This window comes from Drosophila sechellia, chromosome 2L (assembly GCF_004382195.2).
Source record: "Drosophila sechellia strain sech25 chromosome 2L, ASM438219v1, whole genome shotgun sequence".
Lineage (NCBI taxonomy): Eukaryota > Metazoa > Arthropoda > Insecta > Diptera > Drosophilidae > Drosophila > Drosophila sechellia.
In genome coordinates, this window is record NC_045949.1 from 6,865,178 (window position 1) to 6,887,762 (window position 22,585).

Sequence of the window (22,585 nt, forward strand, 5' to 3'; positions counted from 1 at the left end):
ATGGAATCCAGTTATGTAGTTAGGTAGCCAGACTCACCCTGACACTTGGGTATGTAGGAGACACTCCAGTTGCCACCGCGCAGACATTCGGTAACCAGTCGCGTCTTGCCGGTGGCAAACTCCTGTCCAATGGGACATGTAAAGCTGACCAGCGTACCGAAAGCGGTGTCGCGACTGGAGGCCAAGGCTCCAATTCCGGGTTGCAGCTCCGGGCAATCGGCCGAGAAGGTGGCCGACCATCTAGAAGACACAAGATTGAAGATTAGAGATTGAACTATGTAATCCGGATCTTAAGAGCACTTACCCAGCAGCATTGTGCAGAGCATCCGAGGTGAACTTGATGAGCATCTCACCGGATGAGGCAGTCAGGGTCAGTTTGGGCGCCGCAGGGCCGGTGAATCCGTTTCCGGAGTGCAGACGCAGACCGGAAGTGGAGGATCCATCGAACACCTGGACATTGTCGCTCTTGTGGACGGTGAATTTGTCGAACTTCAAGGACAGGGGAGCACGGGCATTGTTGCGAATGGTGAAGTAGCACTCCTGGTTCTTGGGGTAGTCGGCCAATCCGAAGGCGGGTGAAGTGACGGTGCCATTTCTAGCGGTGATCGTGGCCTTGCAGCCCTGGATGTACCGCAGACTGAAGCCCTTGCCGGCCTCACCCAAACTGGACTTGAAGTACAAGTAGAGAGCGTTGCCGGTTGAGATGATTACCCGGTTGTTCTGGGCCGTCTTTCCAGTCAGTTTGGCGATGGTGCGACTCATGGGCGATTCGCCATCGCGGATCATCAGAAAATCACGTCCATCAGCAATATCCAGATCGTCCACTTCGATGGAGATGATGCGACCCGGCTGTGCTTTAATCACATAGAGGCACTCCAGACCACCGGGATACTGCTTCGGGTAGTTGGGGCTGGTCAGGATCTGTCGCTGCAGCGTGGCCTTCAAAGTTCCGCCGCAGTTCTTTGCCTCCGTCTTCCACGTGGCCCGGAATCCCTTGCGCTCCACACTGCCGTCCGTGGTGAACTTGACGATCATGAAGTTGGAAGCGGACACGAAGGGCTGCATGGTCAGATCCTGCTTGCCACTGAGTGTGGCCAGAGACACGGACTTGTCCTCTGTTCGGCCGCCCACCAGGATCTGCACGGTGTCAAAGGTCTTCTCCGTTTCGAAGTCCTGGAACTGCAGGATGATGTTGCTGCCCAGCGGTCCCTCTAGCGTCCACTTGCACTTGCTCAGCGCACCGTACTTGTGTGGATAGTTGGGCGTCTCGATCACATCTCCACCGGACTGCATGTGGTAGTGGCACTGTGCTGGACAGTCCAGTTCGTCGGTGCCATCGCCACAATCGTCGCTGCCGTCGCACTTGAAGGCCTGATTGATGCACTTACCGTTGGCGCAGTGGAGTGCTCCCTGTGGACAGGCCTGGGCACGGCACATGAACGGCAGCAGGGACTCACAGGTGCCCAGATCCCAGCTCTGTGATTTCCCGGCAAAGGCAGCAGCCACACACTCTCCGGACTCGGCATTCGGCTGATGGAGTGACCAGTAGCCGGAGTACTGTGAGATCAGTGCTCCGGATGCGGACTCCAGCGTATTGGTGCGCAGGTCGTCGAGGGAGGCCAATCCCAGCCAGTACTTGTCCGAAGCCCTCTGGTTGGGATCGCTGGCCCGGGCGATGGCCAAGGTCTCGTTGTTCTCCGCATAGCTGTCGATGGCCACCAGTTCGGCGCCGTATCTGCAATGCGATATATTAAGTTATAAGATTGGAACGCATCAGATAAGAACTCCCCAGATAACATCGAACCTGGGAGGATATGACCGATTTAGTATGGCGGTCTTGGCCAAGTTTCCGCTGTTGGGGGTAATGCAACTTCAATTATGCAGCTGCGCTTTACTTTCTATTTTCTGCTTCTATCTCAATTATGTGCGGAGCTGCTTGTGGATCGGTGGAAATCAGGCTCACTTCACATGAAACTTTCGTTTCCAATCGCTAAACTCACTGTGATAGCAATCTCATAATTTGGAGTTCTGCGGGCCCAGCGAGTAAAACGAGTTTCGCCCAAATAAAGGCATTGCGACATTACGCATACGCCGCGTGGGACGTGGCTGCCTTTGGCAAGCGGCTGCAGCTGCGGCATGCCAAAAAGTAAATCGAAAAAGCATACAAAATTATGTATGAGAGACACTCCCTGCAGTCAACAATTGCTGCGTGCCACACAGAGTGAAAACTTCAGACGCGGCTCCGCAAGTCGCGCTTTTTAATCTTTTTTCTCTTTTTTGGTTTGCTGCGGCATTTTTTATATATCTTATGGATTGGGCGTGTATTAAGGTAAGCAAAAAAAAAAAAAAAATCTGCCATAAGTTTGAGTTTCCACTTAGTGGTGTTTTTTTTTTACCAAAGAAATTTGAAGTTGGCGAAAATGTATGTTTACTCCTAATATGTTTTACCCCCAATAAAAACGGCCATTGTGATTAAATGTAGTTTATTTTCTCTAAAATTCTACATTTAATATTTTTTCAACTTCCGAAACGATTTAATTTCCTGCTGACTGTGCACATTAGCAACTTGATTTTTAAGTGGTAAAAGCTCCGTTAAGTGGAAGTGTTAACGCCTCTACCCAATTTCGCAGGCTACGCACGTCGAAAAGAAATTTCACCGAAATAAGCCACTGAAATATTTCACAGCTGAACGAATGTCTGTTTGACTGGGTAACGACACCTGTCAACGCAATCGCCCATTGAAGATACATGTGTACATAACATTTTGGCAAATCGACCATTTGAATGTGGCATAGCCACATGGGCAGCGTATGTTGACCCCCAGCCACGTAAGTGGCATTCAAATGAGCAATGGAGCACTGGACTTGACTTGGGGCGAGGTCTATGGCATGTAAATTGCATTAGGAGCATTGCTTGTTGGATGTGTCTTGGAGTCCGATGTGCCCGGCATACTTGAGTGGCACTTAACGCCGTTGGCGAGGAGAAATTGCGTAGGGCATTGACATTCAGCGGCAGCCAATAACATTATTAATATTTATTTTCAGCTAACAGAAGAAAACTGCTGGGTACACCAAAACAAAAAAAAAAAAATACGAAAGAAACTTTCACCCCAAAATGCCCCATGGGTCAGCTCACGATTCTCACGTTCATTAATGCCCAATCCCCATTCCAATCCCAAGCTCTATTATCAAAACACTCTCAATTTTCGAGATCGGCAATCCTGAGGCAGGTGCTCGCTGCCCAGGAATTTGGGTCATTGGTGCAGGTTAACACCCAGAAAACCAAAGAAGCTGGTGAAAAATGGCTGGAAGAAGTGCTTTGCCGGAAGCTTTCGGCGACTTTCTTTTCGCTCGAAAGGAGAAGGCGGAACGAGGAGTTGGCAATAATAATAATGAGTCACCCGGGTATCGATCGGCATATTGATGGCCCTGCCCAGTCGTGCCTGAAAAGCAATTCCAAAACCTGGTCAGCAAAGCCAACTTGTTTTGCTTCTTTTGCTACCTTTTTTCTTTTTGGCTACAACTGTCGACCACTTTGGCATTGACAGTTAGCTGTCGGCGAACGGAAATGCAATGTGCTGCTGTAACGGCAATTGCTGGATCAAGAACTATATATATAGATGGATATATATGTACCATCAATCGCCATTAAACCCAGCTAGTGTATTTGCTCAAGCGTAGCTGCCTGGTTAAGCTGAAACACCTTCTCAGGTTCGATTGATGAGACAAAGAGCGGAACAAGCTGGCGACTTCCTCACAAATCGGGCATAATCTCATTTGGTCGGGGAAATTATCATATGGTTATGGTTGCGACTCCACTCACCTTCGACACAGTTCGGCGCTTTTATCCCACGAGTGCTTGATATTGAAATATTTATAACAATTCAAGCCGCGCAGTTCCCAACCTGAAAGATACGAAGGAGATGTTGGCATATTAGACAAGGTTAAATTTGTGTGCTTAGTTTAAATTCTATAAGTAGTTCTAGATAAACTTAGCAATTTAAGTCAGAAGTTACCAAAGATATGGTATGCCTTATCACTTTACTTATTTGAAACAACAATGCCCAGAATTCCATTTAGCCATACTTAACTGGTATGAATTAATGCTAATAAATTCTGTAAGCATTTCCTTACTGGTTACAGATACCTTAAATTAATTGCTTTCTTTATAAGCCCAGCATTTCTTGAGTCAGCATTAGATCTGTGTCCAAATCTAAGCCTCTTAAAAAGCCAGCAAGACGATTTCATGGAGATTAAACAGTATGCTCTTAATCACTAAATATCACCACCAACTGGAAAGAGGAAAGAGATATGCTCGTTGGTGACCCCAATCAGCATCTTAACTGGTTTTGCATAACTTATGTCCAGCAGCTACGACAACTTTCTGCGCGCGTTTTGGGCGATGAGAACGAGAATTCCGACTGAAAATCAGCGGATAATTAAGTGGTTGGGCCAACCGAGATGCGATCTAAGATGCGGCTGTGACGCTTTCGTTTTCCTCCGAATGCCAACAGTTTTCCCGGTAAAATGGGAAAGTTGCGCGCGAAACTTGGACTCGGACTTGGACTCGCCTCGAAGTCAGCTTGATTGACAGCTTTCATTTAAAATCAAATCGTCTAAAATATGCACTCGCACACCGCTCTTTGTTTGCAAACAAAAAGCAAAAGTATTTAAACAATTTGTTGCTGTTTTTTTTCTGCGCAGACGCACGCGCTGCTATTTTAAAGTGGTCGGTAAATGTTGTCTTTGGTGTTTTCTGCGGTTCGGCTAGTTGTTACAGATTTTCCAGATTTTCCAATTCGCATGGGTGTCCAAATGGGACTTTCACGATTTCCTTGTCCAAGTATTGCTTTCGAGGGAAAACTACATCCTGTCGATAAGGCATGCTCAATTGAAAACTGCATTTCTGAGTAATTATTTATTAAAGAAACCAAGGTGACAATTTCTAGGCTATTTCTGTAGAAAAGTTCAAAAAGCTGCTCTTAAAAACCGGAGAAAAATTTGCAAGTTGTTATTTAAAATTGTCATTAATCAAGATGGAAAGTTTATGATGCTGTTAACCAGCTTTCAAGTTTATTGCAAGGAATATTAAAGTTCTTATTTTTCCCGTAAAAATTGTATTTCATTCTCAAAGTCAACAATTTCGCACCCTAATAATCGATCAGTGAGCTTGCCGCAAATATTGCGGTCATTACCCATTTTACCACCAACGATCCCGCCCAATTTACCAGCTTAAAAAGAAAGTTAACGTTACTCCTGCGGCTTATTTGTTTGCCTAACTGGCTGGCCGTACCGCTATTGGCCACACAATTTGTTCGAATTTATTTATTTGTCTGCCCAGTTACCGCAGCGCAATTTGGCATTAGCCATGCTTGAATGCCAAAATAACCACAGGTAACTGTTAGGCGTTCCACTTGCAGACGAACCGAAGAAATGGTTCTTGGACATTTCTGGACTCCGTTTGGGCGATCTTTCTGGGTTACCCAACACGCTTCAATGGAAATCTAAATCAGCACAGTGGCCTTCTGTGTAATTGTTTTTAATGGCTGCAAATAGATTCCGCCCCGCAGAACCGAGTTCTTTCTTTCTTCTGTCGAACAGTGCCTGCGATAAATTCGCCGCCACCTTGTGGCCATGTCACCGTGACAGCCAAGAACTTCGGAGTTCGATTCTCGTCGCTGGGCAATTAAAGCCACGTAACTGCCAATTGGCTTCGGAAATTCTTTGGGTCTTGTCTTCGACTTGGGTGCAGCCACAGAGAACTGGACAAGGTTAGCCGGTTTCGGTCTCCATCCACGTCTTTGCTGCCTTTTTCTACCTTTGCAGTTGTTATTTCTTTGGTTTTATTGAATTGTGTGCCAGATATTTGAAATTCTTGCCAGGAAGTTTTGTTTTCCCCAGCTTTTTGCGCCATTACCTATGCAAATGTTTGCTGCGTGACTTGGCCAAGTGTTTCGCCCCGTCTTTGTCTCATTAGCTCAGTGCCTCTCTTTCTGCTGGCTTAGTTTGCGCCGACTTTGCGCGATCATTGTCTATATATAATTTGCAAGGCAGACTCAGTGATTGCAGCATACGAAAAGATCTTGTGAAAACAATACCAAATTAATAATGTGAGAATTTCTTACGTAAAAATCATATAGTTATATATATGCACGTGGGATTTCTAGATACATAGGTATATGCTTCTTGTAAAATCTCATTTTGTCAAAGTACAGATTGTTCATTACATTAGCTAATTGAATTTTTGTGGGTTAAGTGAGTACGTTCTTTAATTTTAATTTAGTGAAGCTACTAGATCTTTTCATAATCTTTATTGTTAATAGTGTAAAACTACGTTGATTAAATCTGGTTTGCTTAACCGCACGTACTTATTACCCAATTTCCGACAAATAAATATGCCATGCCCTGTTTTCAAACCCACTCTTTCGAAATCGTTGAAGTTCTTTTTCTTGAAAGAAGTAAGAAAAAGTGAAAACTTTGTTGCGGCTTGCAATAAATCTTCTTTAGTGTGCTCATTTCATTAACCCCATTGCCAGCCGAGTAACTCGGAATCTTAGCCATTAAATCTCTGCGAAAGAAAAGACTTACGAAAAGAATAAGATCTTAATTTCAGTGAGTACGTAGCTTTGATTAAATGTGCTCCTTACTATTTAATTAACTTTATTTTCGGTTCACACTGAAGTCGGTGGAGTGGAAAAGCGTTGACTTCCTTTGACCAAACTAAAAGGCCACCGACATATGTAGAAATATTTGTTTTTGTATTTGACTTGAGCGCAGGCTTATTTCACGCTTTATGATTAACTAAACGCTTCAATATCATAAATAAAACTGCAAAACAAAGACATCACAAATAGTGGTGGTAACACATTGTCGCCACTTCATAAATCACTTTGGTGGCTCTAATCCATGTGTGTGCCCGCCGACCCAGAACCCTTAATCAGCTTAGCCAAATCAGCCCACTTTTCTGCCAGTGTACGCATAGAACTCACCAACCGAACGATAGAGGGAGAAAGACAGAGATGCTCATTTAATTAGCTGGAATCGCTTGGCAGCTCGGTTGGGTTTACTCAAGCGTGTCCAAAAATGTGGAAGTTGCCGTTCTAAGTCTACGCGATCGACTCTGCTCATGCCGCGAGCCATGTTTGTCAGTCCGTCAGTTACGTCGACTTGGTCATCATCATTTTGAGGCTTTTACCGTTAGGCCTCAGGATTCCTAAGTGGCCGCCAATGGCCGATGGCGGTGCAACTTCTGTTCGAACTGATGGAAATTGATTACTTAAAGACCGTTGGTTCTGGCCATTTGGAAGATGGAAGCATTAATGGCGCTCAAAATTGCAGGTGATTTTATAGAAGGTCTTTATTTATTTGACAGTTGTATAATTTATAATCAATTCTTAGGATCTTACAAAATCCCAACTTGGTATTTCCCATAACAGCATCACTGTTCGCTTGACACTACCCAGTGATCTTAGCCATCTGACAGCTCAACTAATGACGCAACATCATAATTCCATTAGTTGAGTCATAAAATCAAAAACATCACTTCTTAGCCCATATCCATGTCGATATCGCTGTATTAACACCGATCAATATGCAACGGCTAAATGGGTGTAAAAAACTGCAATAACTGCCAAGAGTTTGGCCTATTTTTCGAACCGTCGTTTGTGCAATGAAACCCAGCCGACTGCACCTAAAACAAGTCACCGATACCCAGACACCTGCATATGAAAAACTTAAGTGCGGTTGAAAAAGTATTTAAAAAAAAATAAAAGACTTAGGCAACGAACTTGTTTGGCTCTGCACAAGTGTTAATCAGCACAGCGAGCTGCAGCTAGTTGGGAGATGGATGGACTTGGATGGCTAGGAAGCGGCGCGCGCAAGTGGCACAGCGGGTACAAGCTGGAGCCAAGGAGAAGTGCACTGAGAGAAAAATCGACAAGTAATCAGATAGCAGCAGAAAATTGAAAGAAATATATGTAAGTTAATTCTTTAAAATTGTTAATATGATTACTTAATATGTCTCTTTTCTCACTGTGCACAGTAAGTCGGGTAAGTGAAAAAAATAAGCAGCAACGACTGCAGCAGCGGAAAACCGTTAAGAAATCTCGTTTGTGTGGGGCCCAAGTCTGGAGTTGGGAATTCTTCATATGGAGTATATATATATATTCTATATATATATGCTGTCATGGCATTCTACGAACGAGAGAAAATGGTAATGGGCGAGGAGAGAAACAAGTTTGGCATATGTAATAACCGTTATCGGCTACTTGCTGCCGCGTTTTTTTTCAGGTGTTGTAGGCGGCAATGCCAAGTGAAAGGCTTATGGCCCTAACTCAGCCACCCTGCGGCTGACTCCCCCTTCATATTGATTGATTAGCCCGGCCATAACTTCCGTCATGTACACATTTTCTGCACACTCTTCAGCTCACCGAATTGTATTTCTTTTCAGTCGGTTCTTTTTGTTGGTTGCGTTGGGTGCTAACTCGCTTAGCAGGTTGCTTATTGGCTTTAGTGGATTTTGTCATTAGCCCAAGAATTTTTATAGCACAAATATGGCTAAGCCTACACTGAGGAATAAATACCAATGTTGATAAACTTGATTTTTAAGGCACGAATCGGGTAGAAACGATCATGATAAGCTTTAAATGGCATGAACATGGAAATGCCATTTTTAGAAAATTATTAAACGTGATAAATGGTATTTCGTATGAATATCAGGAAAATTACTTAATCGACTTTGGGTGTTTTATTTGCTTATCATTGAGGAAATTGTGCTCTTTATGCTAGATTATCAAGCGTAAAAACTACGCCAGTCATCGTTAATCTATCGAAAAGCACCGTGAAATTAAAAAAAAAAGATTAACCAATTTATGTTGTTAGTTGATAATTTTGGGTCGGCTAAAATTTCTCCATTCCAGTTGCATGTGTAAGCCTTTGAAGTTGAGAAAAATCTCCACAGACACCTTAACAACCGGAAATGGTTCATCATACCACGCTTCGATCAAAGACAATCAATTACGCCATTAACAACGCTTAGAACAGTCAAGGCAAAGACAAAGAATTCTTAAAGGCATAATTGCCAGCTTGAAGCACACCCAATAGACAGACTAACACCCAAACAAATCCGTTTCCAACTGCCTTGGCCAAAATTATACATATTCGCTTTTGATTTATGCGAAAATTTTTGGTTCGGTTTTTTTGGCCACACCTGCGTTCGCTGCAAACGCACGTGTTTCAAATGCAATTTGGTTGCTGTAGGTGAATATGGTTAAATGGACCAACTTACCATTGGGACAGGAAAACGCCTCGTCGGCTCCAATTAAGTGTAGCAAATTTAGGAGCAGCAACGACGACAGCAAAGCGGCCAGCCAATGCGAATTGGCTGCCGTCGATTGTTTCATTTTGGCCCGATTTAATGCCCAGTTAAGCGCGGTGGTTTCTTGCCAATCTGCAATCGGAAAAAAAAGGGTGAAAATAAGTATCAGTTTCGAGTCGAATTCAATAATCCGGGGTAAATAAGTTTACGGCCTCGCCCTGGCCACCAAAAAATAAAAAAAAAATAGAAAAATAGAATAATCACAGAAACCGGTTGCCTCATTCACACTTCACATCCGATAAAAGGTAATGATTAGCAAATTTATGTCACTCTGACTCAGTCTCCGGCTGAAATTTTTATATGAGCACGTGTTTCTGCGGCGAATCGTGTTTAGCGAATGCGGTTTTAGAAAGTTTCTCGAGAACCGCAGCCTGCAAAAGAATTCACAATTACTAAGCTAAGCCCTCTCCCCTTTGAAATTTGCAGGTGAGCCATAAATAAAACTAATGGTCTTTTTAGTGCGTCGTTTATACTCGAGAATGGAATTTTTGAAAGATGACTTTCACGCACAGCAAATAATTTATGATCATTTTTATGGGGGGAATTTCTAATGCAACAAAAGGAATATTTAAAACTGAATGTTTCTTACTCATCATTCAGTGTTGATACAGAGGTCGTCTAACTAATTTATTTAATAAACCTGTGTTTTCTTCAACATCATTCGCCCTAATCACCCCTTTAATAAAGCTGATTAGCTGTTGTACTCAAAAATAATTGTTAGCCCGAGTCAAGAGTCAAAATTTGGGTTAGAAATTATTATATTGACCAACCCAAAGTTTAAGGTTACTCCGATTTGACTGTCATTTATCACGATTGCGACTGAACTTGTTGGCAGTCGTGTGATCTCTGTGTGTGACTTTTCATTCATATATCCAAAGCTAAATAAAGTCGGTCTGGGTTTTCTGGGGTGGGGTTCGCGGGGATCGTCCCCTCGTCACCTTCCACCGCTTTGTAAACGGAGATCGAGACGCAAGGTTGCCGTTATTGCCAAGTAATTATAGACTGGCTAACACAAGATGTACAGTTGCATGTTGATACAGTTTGTATTTGTGCTTGCCTGCTAACTGAACTTGTTTTTGGGTGGAGGCTCGATTATGGATTTTGGCCTCAATAATTTGGGGTGAAGTTTGAGATTTGTTCGGAAAATCTGTTGCGTTGATCACTATTTACTTTGGTCATTTAATTTGCCATGGTTAAATGTTGTTTTCAACATACATAATTGAATTTTTATTTAATTATTGGAATCATTAAATTAATTTATAGGCTCACCACCATTTTTCGTATTTCATAACATTCAAGCTTGTTGCTTAAGTCTTTTGTTTTCCTCAGTCCAGTGGTGTGTGTGTGTTTCTTTACTGCACTGGAAATGCGATACCCCAACGCAACTCGCCCAGTCTCCTGGACCCAGATTCAAACTGAGACCAGCAGCAGATCAAGTCCATTAACAACTTCCGCAAATTGTCTCTGGGAGAAATCTCAGTCTGGGCTTAAAATTTAGTCAAACGCGAAGGCAAACGCCCTGCCATATGTTTCGTTTGCAATGCGATAGCCCAACATCAACACAACGGCGAAACATTAGATAACTTTGTTGCATGCGAATGAAAGGCTTAAATCCCAAAATAAAAAAAAAAATAATAATGATGGTGAATAAAAAGCCATTGAAAAGCGGCTTATACAGGTCTTGGCGGCTTTTATTGAAGACAAAAAAAGACAGCACAAAATAATAATTTGCAAGTAAGCTAAGACTGCACGCACCACTCAGCGCTAATTAAGAAAAATAGCGATGCCAACTCTTGTTTATGTTTATTTCTAATTAAAATACTAATATAAGCAAAAGGGCAATGAATTATGCAATGCGTTGTTTTCCTTTGCCCGGAGTCTGTCTTTTCCCAGTTTAGAGTTGAAACTTCAACTGCAACAACTGCAGCTGGCTGAAAAGCCGCAGGCCACAAGTCGCATTTTTTGTGCAATTAGTCGACTATGCGGTTTGGCCCAGAAAGCAACTTGCAGCCGTCAAACAGCTAACTTGTTTCGATAGCTAACTGTTTATCCACTTGGCCAACAGCCACCCAAACACTTGTGTGTGGGTGAGCCAAGTCCCACGGAGCCACCTTAAACTCGGGTCTAGGCTGCGCCAGCAGCAGTAGCATTGAACGGAAAGGCGCCAAAAATTATAGAGGCTTACCCAACATTTATTTACTTTGCTGTTTAATGAAGCGCACACATTTAATGACGGCGGGGAGAGGGGCAGGGAAGTGGGCGTGGGTGGGAGGGAGTCTTTGACCGAGCCAAAGACAGCATTGTCATTAGCTGACTGTGAAATCTGTGGGTCCATTGAAGGCTAAACAGCATCACTGTTCACATTAGGTGTGTTTGCCAAAGATTCAATGAAATTTAATATTTAAATATACAGTTGAGATGATCGTATTCGTTATATGTAATCTAACAGAAGCTTATTAATTGCAAGCAATCATTTATTATTCTTTTCAAAATAAAATAAAGTAAAGTAAAAACTTCAGCTCCAATTTTTTAATTGATAGCCCAAGGAAATAATACAACTTTAAGCTGTCAGAAGTCAATACCCTGGAAAATTTTTGGCCAGCAGCTGATTATATAACATCAGCTAATGATGGCAGCACGAATGAAAATGTTTTCGAAGACTTAGCAAACAATATTTCCAATTCTTCGCGCAAACTGCAAACTGCAACCGATTACATGCGCCGTATGCAAATGTCGGCTTGACTAATAAGTAATAAAAAAGTAAAATACTCTACACATTTATCATATAAATAAGCGAGAGTGAAAGGTTTTGGATTTAATTTAATATCCGCATTTTAATCCCATTGATTTGGCTTCGATATCGTTGTGTCTTTCTTAAGCTCATCGTTTAACAATCGTTTCGAAAGATTCACAAAAAATTAGCATGAAAATGGGCGGCATGGCAAGTCGTTTAGTGTGGATTTTCGTAACTCTCATGGCTGACACCGATTAAAGGTTGATTAAACTGGAGATAGCAAATCAAAGTTTATTTAATAAGCTGCGCGACTCGCGTGTGAATACCAATAAGCGTCGATCGTAGGGTATTTGCTAGAAACGAAAGACTTAGGCAACGAACTTGACAGCCTCCAAACAAGAGAACCACTCATCATCGGCCAACTAGAGAACAAAGCGTTGTGCAAGCCCAAACATGAAAAACCTTTTCCATCCGCATCGAAGCTGCGAGTTTCGCAATCCAACCATCAAACGGAGAGGAAAACTGCATCACAAGAAGTGTGGAAGAGACCCATGGCTGCTTCAGTCGCAATCAAAATTCAAATATTTTCTGGGCAAACACACTACATGTGTGCCGAGCGAATATCAAGCAAGAAAACTGAACGATCTGTGACCAAACCGGTTGCCGATGGCTCAGTATGCAGCCATCATTGATGACACCTTCGACATTTAAAAACAAAGTACAAACACAAGCTAAATCAAAACGAATACCGTAAAATGATGACTAAGTTGAGCAAATGGTAAAAGTCAAGCGGGGTACATAATTTCTGGTGAACTTTTTGTGCCCCTGGTTTTCGATTTTGGTGATTGGAAATGCAGCTGCTGCCGGTTTGTTTTAGAGGCCTTTTAAAGACGGCTCTTTAGTTTTCCATTTCCATTCCGCATCAGCCACCATCTTCTTTACACGAGCCCACAGTTTTTCCAGCAAAGTAAAGTCGGAACTTTCACTTGCGCACTTGCCTGGGGTGGGCATTTTCAGCGTTTTTCGTACCGGGTTTTCCTTTTGTTTTTTGGCTGTGCCAATATTGGCCACACAAATCGATGTTGGCCAACGGGGGAAAACACGTTTCCAGTTATTGGGCCTGCCCAACTAATGACCAAATATTATTATACTTTGATTTCTTTTGGCCTGAAGGTCAATTGGTTTTTACCATTTTTTACAAATTGAGTTTTTGGCTTTCGGTGTCAGTCAGTTGTTTTTGTGTCCAAGGAGTGAAGAAGTGGATAGCTAGAGAGGAAACTGGGACAGAAAACGAGGATCAATTGCCTGTAGAGAGAGTACAATCTCTTAAGTGAAGTGCTTTAATGAAATGGAGAACCGAAGAGTCTTCAATGACTGACTATAATTTGATGGATGCTCGCGATTCAATTGAGATCAGTTAGAGAAACATTAATCAGGGGGACAACAATCTGGCGGAGTAGATCAATCTGACTTCGACAGCTTAATGTGCAATAAATGCAGTATTGGCTTCATTCAATCTAATTGATTCGTTTAAGTGGCAAACCACTTACTTGAACCAATTTAATAAATTGATTTAAATAAAAGATGCTTTTTTATTTTTCCAGATAATCAATGTCTGATATGACCTTTTTAAGTTTATTAAATTATTCGTAATTCCTAAAAATTGTACATAAAATGCGGCCCCTTTGTTCTTCAATCAGACTCACTCTCATTGGCCTGAAGCTTTCCATAATCCAACCGACCGTTATGGAACTTCAAATAAAAAAGCACGAGGAAAACGAGAAACACTCAGAAGAAACCAGATTTTTATGTAAATTGATGTTCTTTCGAACTTTGTGATTTCTTTTTTTCTGCTCTTACAGCCATTGATCTTTCGGTTCAACGTAAAAATTTGTGTTTAATTTCGATGGTCAGGTAGCCGGAGCCGCAGGGAGCAGATCATGGGGAGATCGGGGAGAAAAACCAGCTGGGCAGCTGGCCGATTGGCGGAGGGACCCAATGAACTAGTTTCGGGCTTGTGGCATGTAAGTTTTTGTTTTTTGCTTTTTTTAATGCCTTGGTATTTGGGTTACATGAAATGTTTGTGGCCAAACCAATGGGAGTTTGAAGGCGTTTCTATTGGCGAAGGAAATAAAATCGTTTAATGAACTATGAAGGTTTGCTCTGTGGTTTATCCATTGGTCACCTAATGTTATAGCCAAGTAAATTAGCTGGGCAAGAAATTCATAAACGTGTTTAGTTTTCCCATCGAGACGCTTTTCCTCGACTAAAAGCAGGCAACTGAAACTTTTCACTATCCGCGTATTTGTATTTATCTTTTTCGGGCAACTTGCTACCGCCAACAGCAACTTCGTCAGCAAAACATTCATTTGTTTTCATGTACAGCCGGAGCCGTCGAAAGCTGTTCACAAAATGGTCAAGTGATTTCCACTGGCCAACACTTTCACAAGCTGGAAAAAAAAGAGCGCCAAGAAGCGCTGTGGGGCTTCGAAGTGGGTGATGGGTGCAATTAATATTTAATTTGTATATAGACAAGGAAAAGTTTGTTTTCCATTGCCGCAAGCTGTTGGTTTTGTAACTGAATCCAAATGACTGAGTCCAAATCCAAATAGTGAAATGGTGCAATGGGCCTCGGCAGAAAAACTCAATTAAATACACCCACCGACTTGAGTGCCAAAATGAAGTCAGCGGATTGTCAAACAGAAAGTAATGGCTGGTTATAAATAAAAATAACAAAATTCAAGGAATGATGGCACTCCCATGATATCTTGAAGTGCTATCAAAACAGTAGATAAGTATTTAAATCATTTGAATTAACCAATGTTTTGCTACCCTGGCAAAATATGCACGAAAACATAAAAAGTAAAGATTCCAATTTGTATCTCATATTTTTAAAATATTTATTTACTTCATATATTCAACTATCTTCAGATATTTTCCCCCGGAGTATCACTATCGCAAACAAAGACCCTCGCGGGCTCAGTATCAGTATCTTAATTCTCTGTTTTGGTTAGCGACTTTTTAAAACCGAAGACGTTAGCTGCGTGGCTCGAAGACGCACAGCCGTCAAGAATGCAGTCAAAAAGGCAAGAGCGTCCAAGTTAAAAAAACAGGTTACGAGAAGTATGCGCACCGAGTCAAAAGTCAGACAGTCTGGCCAAGAGTCAGATGGGGGGATCATTGTGTTGGGATGGGTGTGTGTGTATGCGATGTGAGGCGGTCATGTGAATTATATTTTGAAGATTCGGCAGCTTAAAAACGCAGATAGTCCGAAAGTGAATGGAGGAGGAGCTTGGAAGAATCGCAAGCGAGTAGATGGAACTTCATAACTTGGCTGGATTATGAACGCGGTTCCGCTGGGCATTTCCACAGTTCAGCTCACCTCACTAAGCCCGATCACAATTTTTTCATTTTTAACAATTGTCGACAATGACAGCGTGAAATGTTTTTTGTTTTGACTCGCTTTTCCCGGCGAGTGAGCTCCACTTTTCCACACAATTCTCACAATTAAAAACATAAGAAGAAAACGGAAAACGCACACAACATCAAGCTGGCAATGGCGATGGAATTGGAGTTGGAGAAATAAAGAAAATTTGTGGCAATTGTAACTAATCGACGAGCAATGGCTGATGGCGCCGAGAAAGCGCCCACCTTGGAAAACTTATGAAATTGTCAACAGCTTTTCAACATGATTAAGCCGCTTTTTGCCGCGAAGAAATAGAGAGCGCTGCGATGACCATTAATTCGCTTTTAGAATGAGTTTGGCATTTGGAGGCACTTTCACTGCCGCCGCCGAGACGGAAGTTGAGAATCTCAATATAAACAAAAATTGAAAATCAATATCCACAGTTTCGAAAACTTTCGTTGCCGGGAAAGAGTTGATGATTTGAAAATTATTAATCCAATCAAATCGCTATAATTATTTAATGATTTGATGGACGCCGGACATGCAGTGAGTATCCATCTCTCTCTCTATAATAAGTTACTCGCATGTCGGAAAAGATCTTAGTCCAGATCAGACCGCTGATGGATGGATCTCTCTTAAGACTAACGCAGACAACGCCCTGGCATTCCATTCTTTTAATGGCCAACTGACACTTGATATGCGGCAAGAGATTTGTCATTCATGTGAACCATGCGTCCTAATAAACTAGACCCATAATACATGTCATTCCACTAATTTCAACTGACTTCTCGCACTTTCAGTAGGGATTTGGAGATGGGTCCCTACCTGTGATTGCGGTGAATTAAATTCTGGACGTACCCTTTGTTATAGCTCGTTTTTTAGGGTGTGTTTATGTGTATCTACCTGCCGATACATTGGCATCAGCTGCCAATTATCAACCTTCGAGAAAAGGTCGAAGAATCTAATGCTTAGCTCGTCATAGCCCAAATAATATATGACTTTGTGGCGTTTCTTTCGGGGATTGTTTCCTTCGAAAGGGTGGATTAGATCATACAAGTGAAACCGAAGACCTTGTTAGGTAAAAAATTAATTCGACTTCTAGAAAATCGTAGTCACAAAATAACTTTCCAACTCCATGCACTCCATGAATACACAAATCAAAAGACTTAGGCAACAAACTTGCATTCACTTCTGTTGCTTGCAATCCCTATTACACTCTTAACACACATTTTAGCCACAACTTCCGTTTGGATGCTGTGAGCCAAATACCAATATACAAATTATGACTAAGCCATAGCGACTAAGTCATAAAGCACGCGCTAAAACAAGTTTTACTTGTTCCGATACCTTTTGCCAAGTTATGAAAATGACTTAAGTAGAACTCATCTCCGGAGCGAATCCCTAATCATGGCATAAATTTCCATAAAGCAACCAGTTTATTTATATTTGCCAAATAGCTTTGCCAAAAAAAGAGCAACAAAACAAACACCGAATTTTTGTGGCTTGTTTACAAGTGTGATGAGGGCTTTTGCATTTGTTCTGCTTTTCACTTTGGGCTGAGTGAAATTTTATACTATTTCTATGGTTTGTTTCGGTTTCTGTTATTAAGCAACAACAACAGCGCGCCGAGTGCGTCTTGAAATTGAGGTTAACTGTTTGGGTAGCTCTCGCTTTTCGACTTTTCGATGGAGTTTTGAGGGTACGGGTGTGGGCATGGGTATGGGTATGGGTATAGGGAAGCCGACTTGGCCTTTATTGAATGAATGTGACAACAAAGGCGAGTCAGACACGGCCGGCAGACAATCGAAGCTTTTTTTAGGTTTTGTTTAATAGAAAGTAACAGAAATTGTTCTTATTGTTGTTGGGGTGTGCTACTTTTTGTGGATAAGTGGGAATCCATATTGGAGGCTTTATATGGCACACAGCATAACCACCACTCTCGATACGCCAATTGTTTGCTCAATCAGTGGAATCAATCAATTATTTAAACACAATTAAAACGAAGTTTCATTGCAAATCGTTTAATAAAACGAAAGCATGGCATTGTTTATGGCTTAATTTGTATGTAGACATATGCATAATTAATCGGATTTTTGCGCAATGACTGAAGCCAAAATAAGGCGTGTCTTGAGATTGGCTTTTATTTCATTTGGCTTACTGATTGATAGTTAAGACGTATTATAGAGTGATGGTATGCAATGATGTCAGCTTAAAAGCAGAGGAATATAACGTCATTGGTAGTGAAAAGACTAATATTGCCTCTTATACTTAGTATAACCTCCAACCCGTATTTCCACTCTACATTTTTCCTTTGCCACTCTTTTCCGGCTCATTCGCTGCCATTTCAATATGCAACTCACCTCTTATAAATGCAGCTGTAGCTATATATAACCACTATATATGTTCGATACGTATCGTTCGCGACTGCTAGTATTCCAATTTATGTGGCATGTCAGCTGGTTATCCTTGAGGTCAACAAAAGCGACAATAACGACGGTTTCTTTCCCTTTCGCGACGACTGCGGTCTCTGTTTTTTTATGGCAACTTATTGGTGCGGTTTTCTTTTTATATATTTAAATTTTTAAATGTACAAGGCCAGTGTTGCACTGCTTGGAGATACTTAAGTTGATTAGATTTTTTTAATAAAAGCTGAGCTAAACGAAAACGCGTCACATAAATGTAATTTATGATCGGTTCTGGCTAGCCTGACTATCTATAGTTTGCCTAATGGGGATGGGTCTGTTTAATTATGCATGCCGTGGCAGAGATCCGAAACAAGTAAGTCCAAGAATTCTCGTCTGAAGTCGCAGCACGTCTTCGAAATGTGTTGGGAACATTTTGGGATTGAGCTCACAAAAATGTTCGAAGAAATATTTATGTTAATTAGGTGAAAATCTGGTGACCATAGTCCCAGAAGTATTCCTATTGAGATTTTGGGTCTCTGCGGTTGGAAAACCAAACAAAAGACTTAGGACACGAACTTTTTGTAAGTCAAAAATGTGGTTGGTTCCACTTTAACCCCAAGACTGCATTCTGTAGCCCTTATATTTTTTTCTGTTTAGTTTTTGTGGTTGTTTCCTTTGGCTATTGTGCAAAACACTTGTTGGCCAGTTTCTGGTAGCAGTTGTGGCTTCTTTTCCCGTAAGTTTGTTATTTCTACCCGGTTAATGGGAGCGTAAATGCGCAGCTGGCATGTGAAGTGAGTACACGAGTGTGTTACTCCCGATGGATGGACTACTTACTCACACAAGTAGTCTAATGTCAGTTGGCAAAGTAAAGTGCAAAAGGCACAGACAAGTTAATGGACTGCTAAAAACCGAACGGCTCGCAAAGAAAACAGGGAGAACAAATTATACTAGAAGTTCAACAACTCGGCTAAAAACAACATAAAATTATTGTAGCGGACTACTGCTGACTTCCTATCCTTGGTTCTATAAAATTGCTGAAGAAATTCTTGCATTCATTTGCCGTATCTCTACCATTCTTGCATTTAATGTTATTTATATATTCACTGATTTCGTAGTATTGTCCTCTGCGTTGCAGTTAATCTATTACACTTTTTTTCAATTTAAAATTCCTCTTGTTTTTGCTGCTCGCATTTAATGGTCAGTTTCCTCATAGAGCACACACGATCCAAGCACGCGCCTCCATTAAAATGCACAGAAATCCTTTTTCGCTAGCCAGCGTACAACGAACACAGGCACAAAATCAAACACTTTGCTGGGCAAAACAATCGAATGAAATCCAGTTTCGAGGCAAATACATTCACAAAATGCACAAGCACTTATTGTTATAGGACACAAAGAGATCTGCAGATCCAGGGAGCGTTTACTGTACCATGTACTGTACCACACGAAGGCCAAACTCAGACTGAAACTTGTTCAGCAAATCAACGCGGTCTGCACCTGAATTTTCAGTCCACGCACACACACACATACACTCGCCCAAAGACCACAAGACACGACAGCAAAAATGGTAAGAAACTGGCGAAGAGCGGGCCAGAAAGCAGAAAAGAAGGTAGAGAAGAGAGGTAGAGGCGATCGGCAATAGGTAGAAACGTAAGACTGTGAGGCGAGGAAAATAAAACAGCTCAACGTGCCCGTTTTACAGATTTTCCTATGGCTCACTGTATATGTATATCTGGCCTCCTCTCCCCAGACTTCTTAACGGCTTTCGTTCGCTCACACTCACTCACTGCCTCACTGAAGAAAACCCAGTCGAATCGATACATACACTTGTCTAGAGTTCGAGTTCGACGCAGCCTCTGAACGTCCACAACGCGCCACAGTCGAAGGCATACTGAAGCCCCGAAAGCTCCCGATTTCTTAGGTTTTTTCACATTAGTATGGTTATCGGTCGGCGAATAAACAACCGGCATACCGATCGTTATTCGCCGCCGTTAAATTCGGCCGAAAAGACGGCTCGGTAATCTCAGCCGGCACTGCGAATTCGCCGCACAAACGCTACCTAACCGATGTTGGCGAAGTGCGTGGGCTTAGCTGCGGCGTCCTTGTTTCTTGGGAAATTTCGTTTAATTGCCCAGGACATGTGAAGTCGGAGGTGGGTTTTACCCTCCCTTGATTTTGGGTTTGCTAACTGTTTTCAAACATTCGCACGCAACGGAAGCGTTGGCCGAACGAAAGACTCAAGCAACGAACTTGCTAAAAGGGTTCGCCAACAAAGTAGAGAGCACCATAAAAGTGGGATTGTTACACTTGGCCTTCGAATCCTTTGGCACTCCTTGATGCCTCTGTTTGGTTACACACTGCTCTCTCTTGTCCCATTATTTTTTTAATAACCATAACCCTTATGAGGTCATAAAATGTGCAAAACGTGCGAAATGCTAAACGAAAATGGAATCTACAAATGTCCAACAAAAAATACTTCTTTAATAGTTAGGGTTACTGCAGGTACTTTATCAAATCAATATTATCTTCGTATCCTCTTTTACATAACTTCCTTTTTCTGTGTATAGTTTTGAAAGTGCCTCAAGGATTTTCATTGTTTTTAGTATCGATGTCCATTAGTACATCTTCTGCCTTTTTACATTTTGTTCGTATATGTAACCTTACGTCACATCCGTCGCTAAAAGGAATTAACACTTGTTTCTTGGGAATTCTATAGAATTGCGCACAACAATTACTATTTGTGGTGGGATTTCCCCAACCCGAAGGATTTCTATTAAGGAACACCTTATCTCTGTGCGGATGAAGAGTGTAAAAAGGCAAATTAAAGGGGCTTAAGAAAAATTTTGATAACACTGAGAAACCATTAATATAAAGTAAGCTAGGATTCCCCGACAAAAAAAAAATCCTTTTTTTTTTGTGATATGTAAATGATTATTCAATGTTAACTCCATCTTAACTAAATGGTATTGGTTGCGTTTGGACCTGGTTAAAACCAATTAACTTAGCCGATGAGAAGGCCGAATTTAGAGTCCATTAATTTCAGTTTATCATTCCTTTAATATACAATCAACAAGAATGATTTATTAAGCTTTTCACTTCCTTTCTTTTCAAATTAAAAATAAATGCATGTAAACAGATAAAAAGAGCATGATGAAAAATAATGCGCTGCTTCCAGTAGAAATATAAAGCAGATAAATCGATGCAATTTACACATCCACTGGAATAAAACAATTTAATTATAGGGTACACGCGATCATTAGACTCCCATCTATCCATCTTCAAATAAGTTTTTACTTCCTTCTCAAAAAACAGGTCATGATTATTTCAGTGCAATTAAAATGTGTTCTGACTTCTTGGGAAGTAGAAAAGGAAATTTAGTGTTCCTAATGCTAAAGCATTAGTTAAGGGAATATGAATAAAGGTAACTATCTAATTACATTTAAAACTTGTTTAGTTTTACAATTCCTTACGAAAAACCAAATTCTTTCCAAATTTCTGCGCTCCGTTAATCAGCAAGCCAACGCAACACTGCTGCTGGTCAAATATTAAAATTAAAGGCAATACCCTTCCTTAGACGGAAATGTAGACAATTGCAAGCCAATTGAAGAGGGACCATCAGACGGTTGACAAAATCAGTCGGTTGAGCCAGCAGAACGGAAGTTCCATATAGGGCGCACACTCAAATATTCCGATGAGGGTTTTGGATCCGCGTTTAGGTTCTGGGGCGTGCCTGTCCCAATTTGGCCGGAGAAAGTCTTGAAATTTCCATCAGAATAATGTCGTATTCCATTTTCGAACACACACTAAAATCAGCTAGCGAAATAAAAACACAAAAATGCCATTTAGTGGAGACAACTTCAAGGACTTTAAAGAAATAAATAAAATTCCCAAGGAGAACAATAAGTACAAGTACATCGCTGTTTTGATCACGGTTATACCCGGCATTATATTGGGAGGTTATATGGGCAAGAAGTTGGCCCAATTCCTCGAAGTATTTGATCTGTATGCGCCCGATGTCTCGGAAGATGATTAATATAACACCATGTCGCATATAGATCTTCTACATGGTAAGCCAAAGGAATTTGGAGCAAGCCTGTGCACATCCTGTTCGTATATATGCTAATGTGCCAATCCAAACAGGCCAAACGGGATGCTAGGAAAGAAAACTGAGCGAAAACAACTGCCCAGACCGGTAACCAAATTCAAAGCAGGGTAATAAGTGTACAGATCAATTGAATCATAATTAGTGCAAAGAGCTCAAAATCAAACAAGTTTTTAACAATAAATGTGCCTTTTCATTCATGTATTAAGAATGGTTTTTATTTATTATTAAGCATCTTGCCCAACTTCAGCTTGATATTTAATAATTCAAGATTTTTTAGTGTAGGTCACGCAATTAAATAATTTTTAATTATGACACAATTACCTAGAACAAACGCGAGTTTCCAGTCTATGTAGAGCATGAATTGTAGTTTGAATTGCTGATGAGCGTTGCTCGCCCGCAGATTTGGTCATCGCCAGGCTTTAATTGCAACTAGTAAGTGTGGAAATTTGCTTCTGTGGATTTGGGTTAGACTTTCATTTAGAACAAACACGCATACATTACAAAAATGCTCAATATTTGCATTAGGCCACATTAATCAGTACTCGCACACCTAGCTT

General features: G+C 41.4%; 2 protein-coding genes and 1 long non-coding RNA gene across 4 annotated transcripts in view; 2 read left to right on the forward strand and 1 right to left on the reverse strand.

The window, feature by feature from the left end:
- The window catches only part of LOC6611481, a 28,573-nt gene extending 10,458 nt beyond the window's left edge, over positions 1 to 18,115 (reverse strand). The window contains exons 1-5 of one of the 2 annotated variants that reach the window (XM_032713997.1): positions 17,876 to 18,115; positions 9,286 to 9,447; positions 3,823 to 3,904; positions 305 to 1,735; positions 38 to 240 (exon numbers count right to left, since the gene is read on the reverse strand). In XM_032713997.1, coding sequence (XP_032569888.1) covers positions 38 to 240; positions 305 to 1,735; positions 3,823 to 3,904; positions 9,286 to 9,400 — 1,831 coding nt within the window. In that variant the 5' untranslated portion in view covers positions 9,401 to 9,447; positions 17,876 to 18,115. The remainder of the gene's footprint in view (positions 1 to 37; positions 241 to 304; positions 1,736 to 3,822; positions 3,905 to 9,285; positions 9,448 to 17,875) is intronic. The other variant, XM_032713998.1, reaches the window with a different exon arrangement.
- Positions 7,610 to 8,594, forward strand: LOC116800212. The gene is made up of 3 exons (XR_004361202.1): positions 7,610 to 7,975; positions 8,041 to 8,211; positions 8,289 to 8,594. It is a non-coding gene; the product is annotated as an uncharacterized LOC116800212 (long non-coding RNA).
- Positions 18,116 to 21,729: 3,614 nt separating the features above from the next.
- Positions 21,730 to 22,229, forward strand: LOC6611483 (essential MCU regulator, mitochondrial). Its single transcript, XM_002035988.2, has 2 exons — positions 21,730 to 21,990; positions 22,064 to 22,229. Exon 1 carries the CDS (start codon positions 21,759 to 21,761, stop codon positions 21,954 to 21,956), a length of 198 nt encoding a protein of 65 aa, XP_002036024.1. The 5' UTR covers positions 21,730 to 21,758; the 3' UTR covers positions 21,957 to 21,990; positions 22,064 to 22,229.
- Positions 22,230 to 22,585: the final 356 nt, after the last annotated feature.

Excerpts from the sequence above, each read along its gene's own strand:
- LOC6611483 (XM_002035988.2), top strand. The coding sequence starts at position 21,759 with ATGCCATTTAGTGGAGACAACTTCAAGGACTTTAAAGAAATAAATAAA.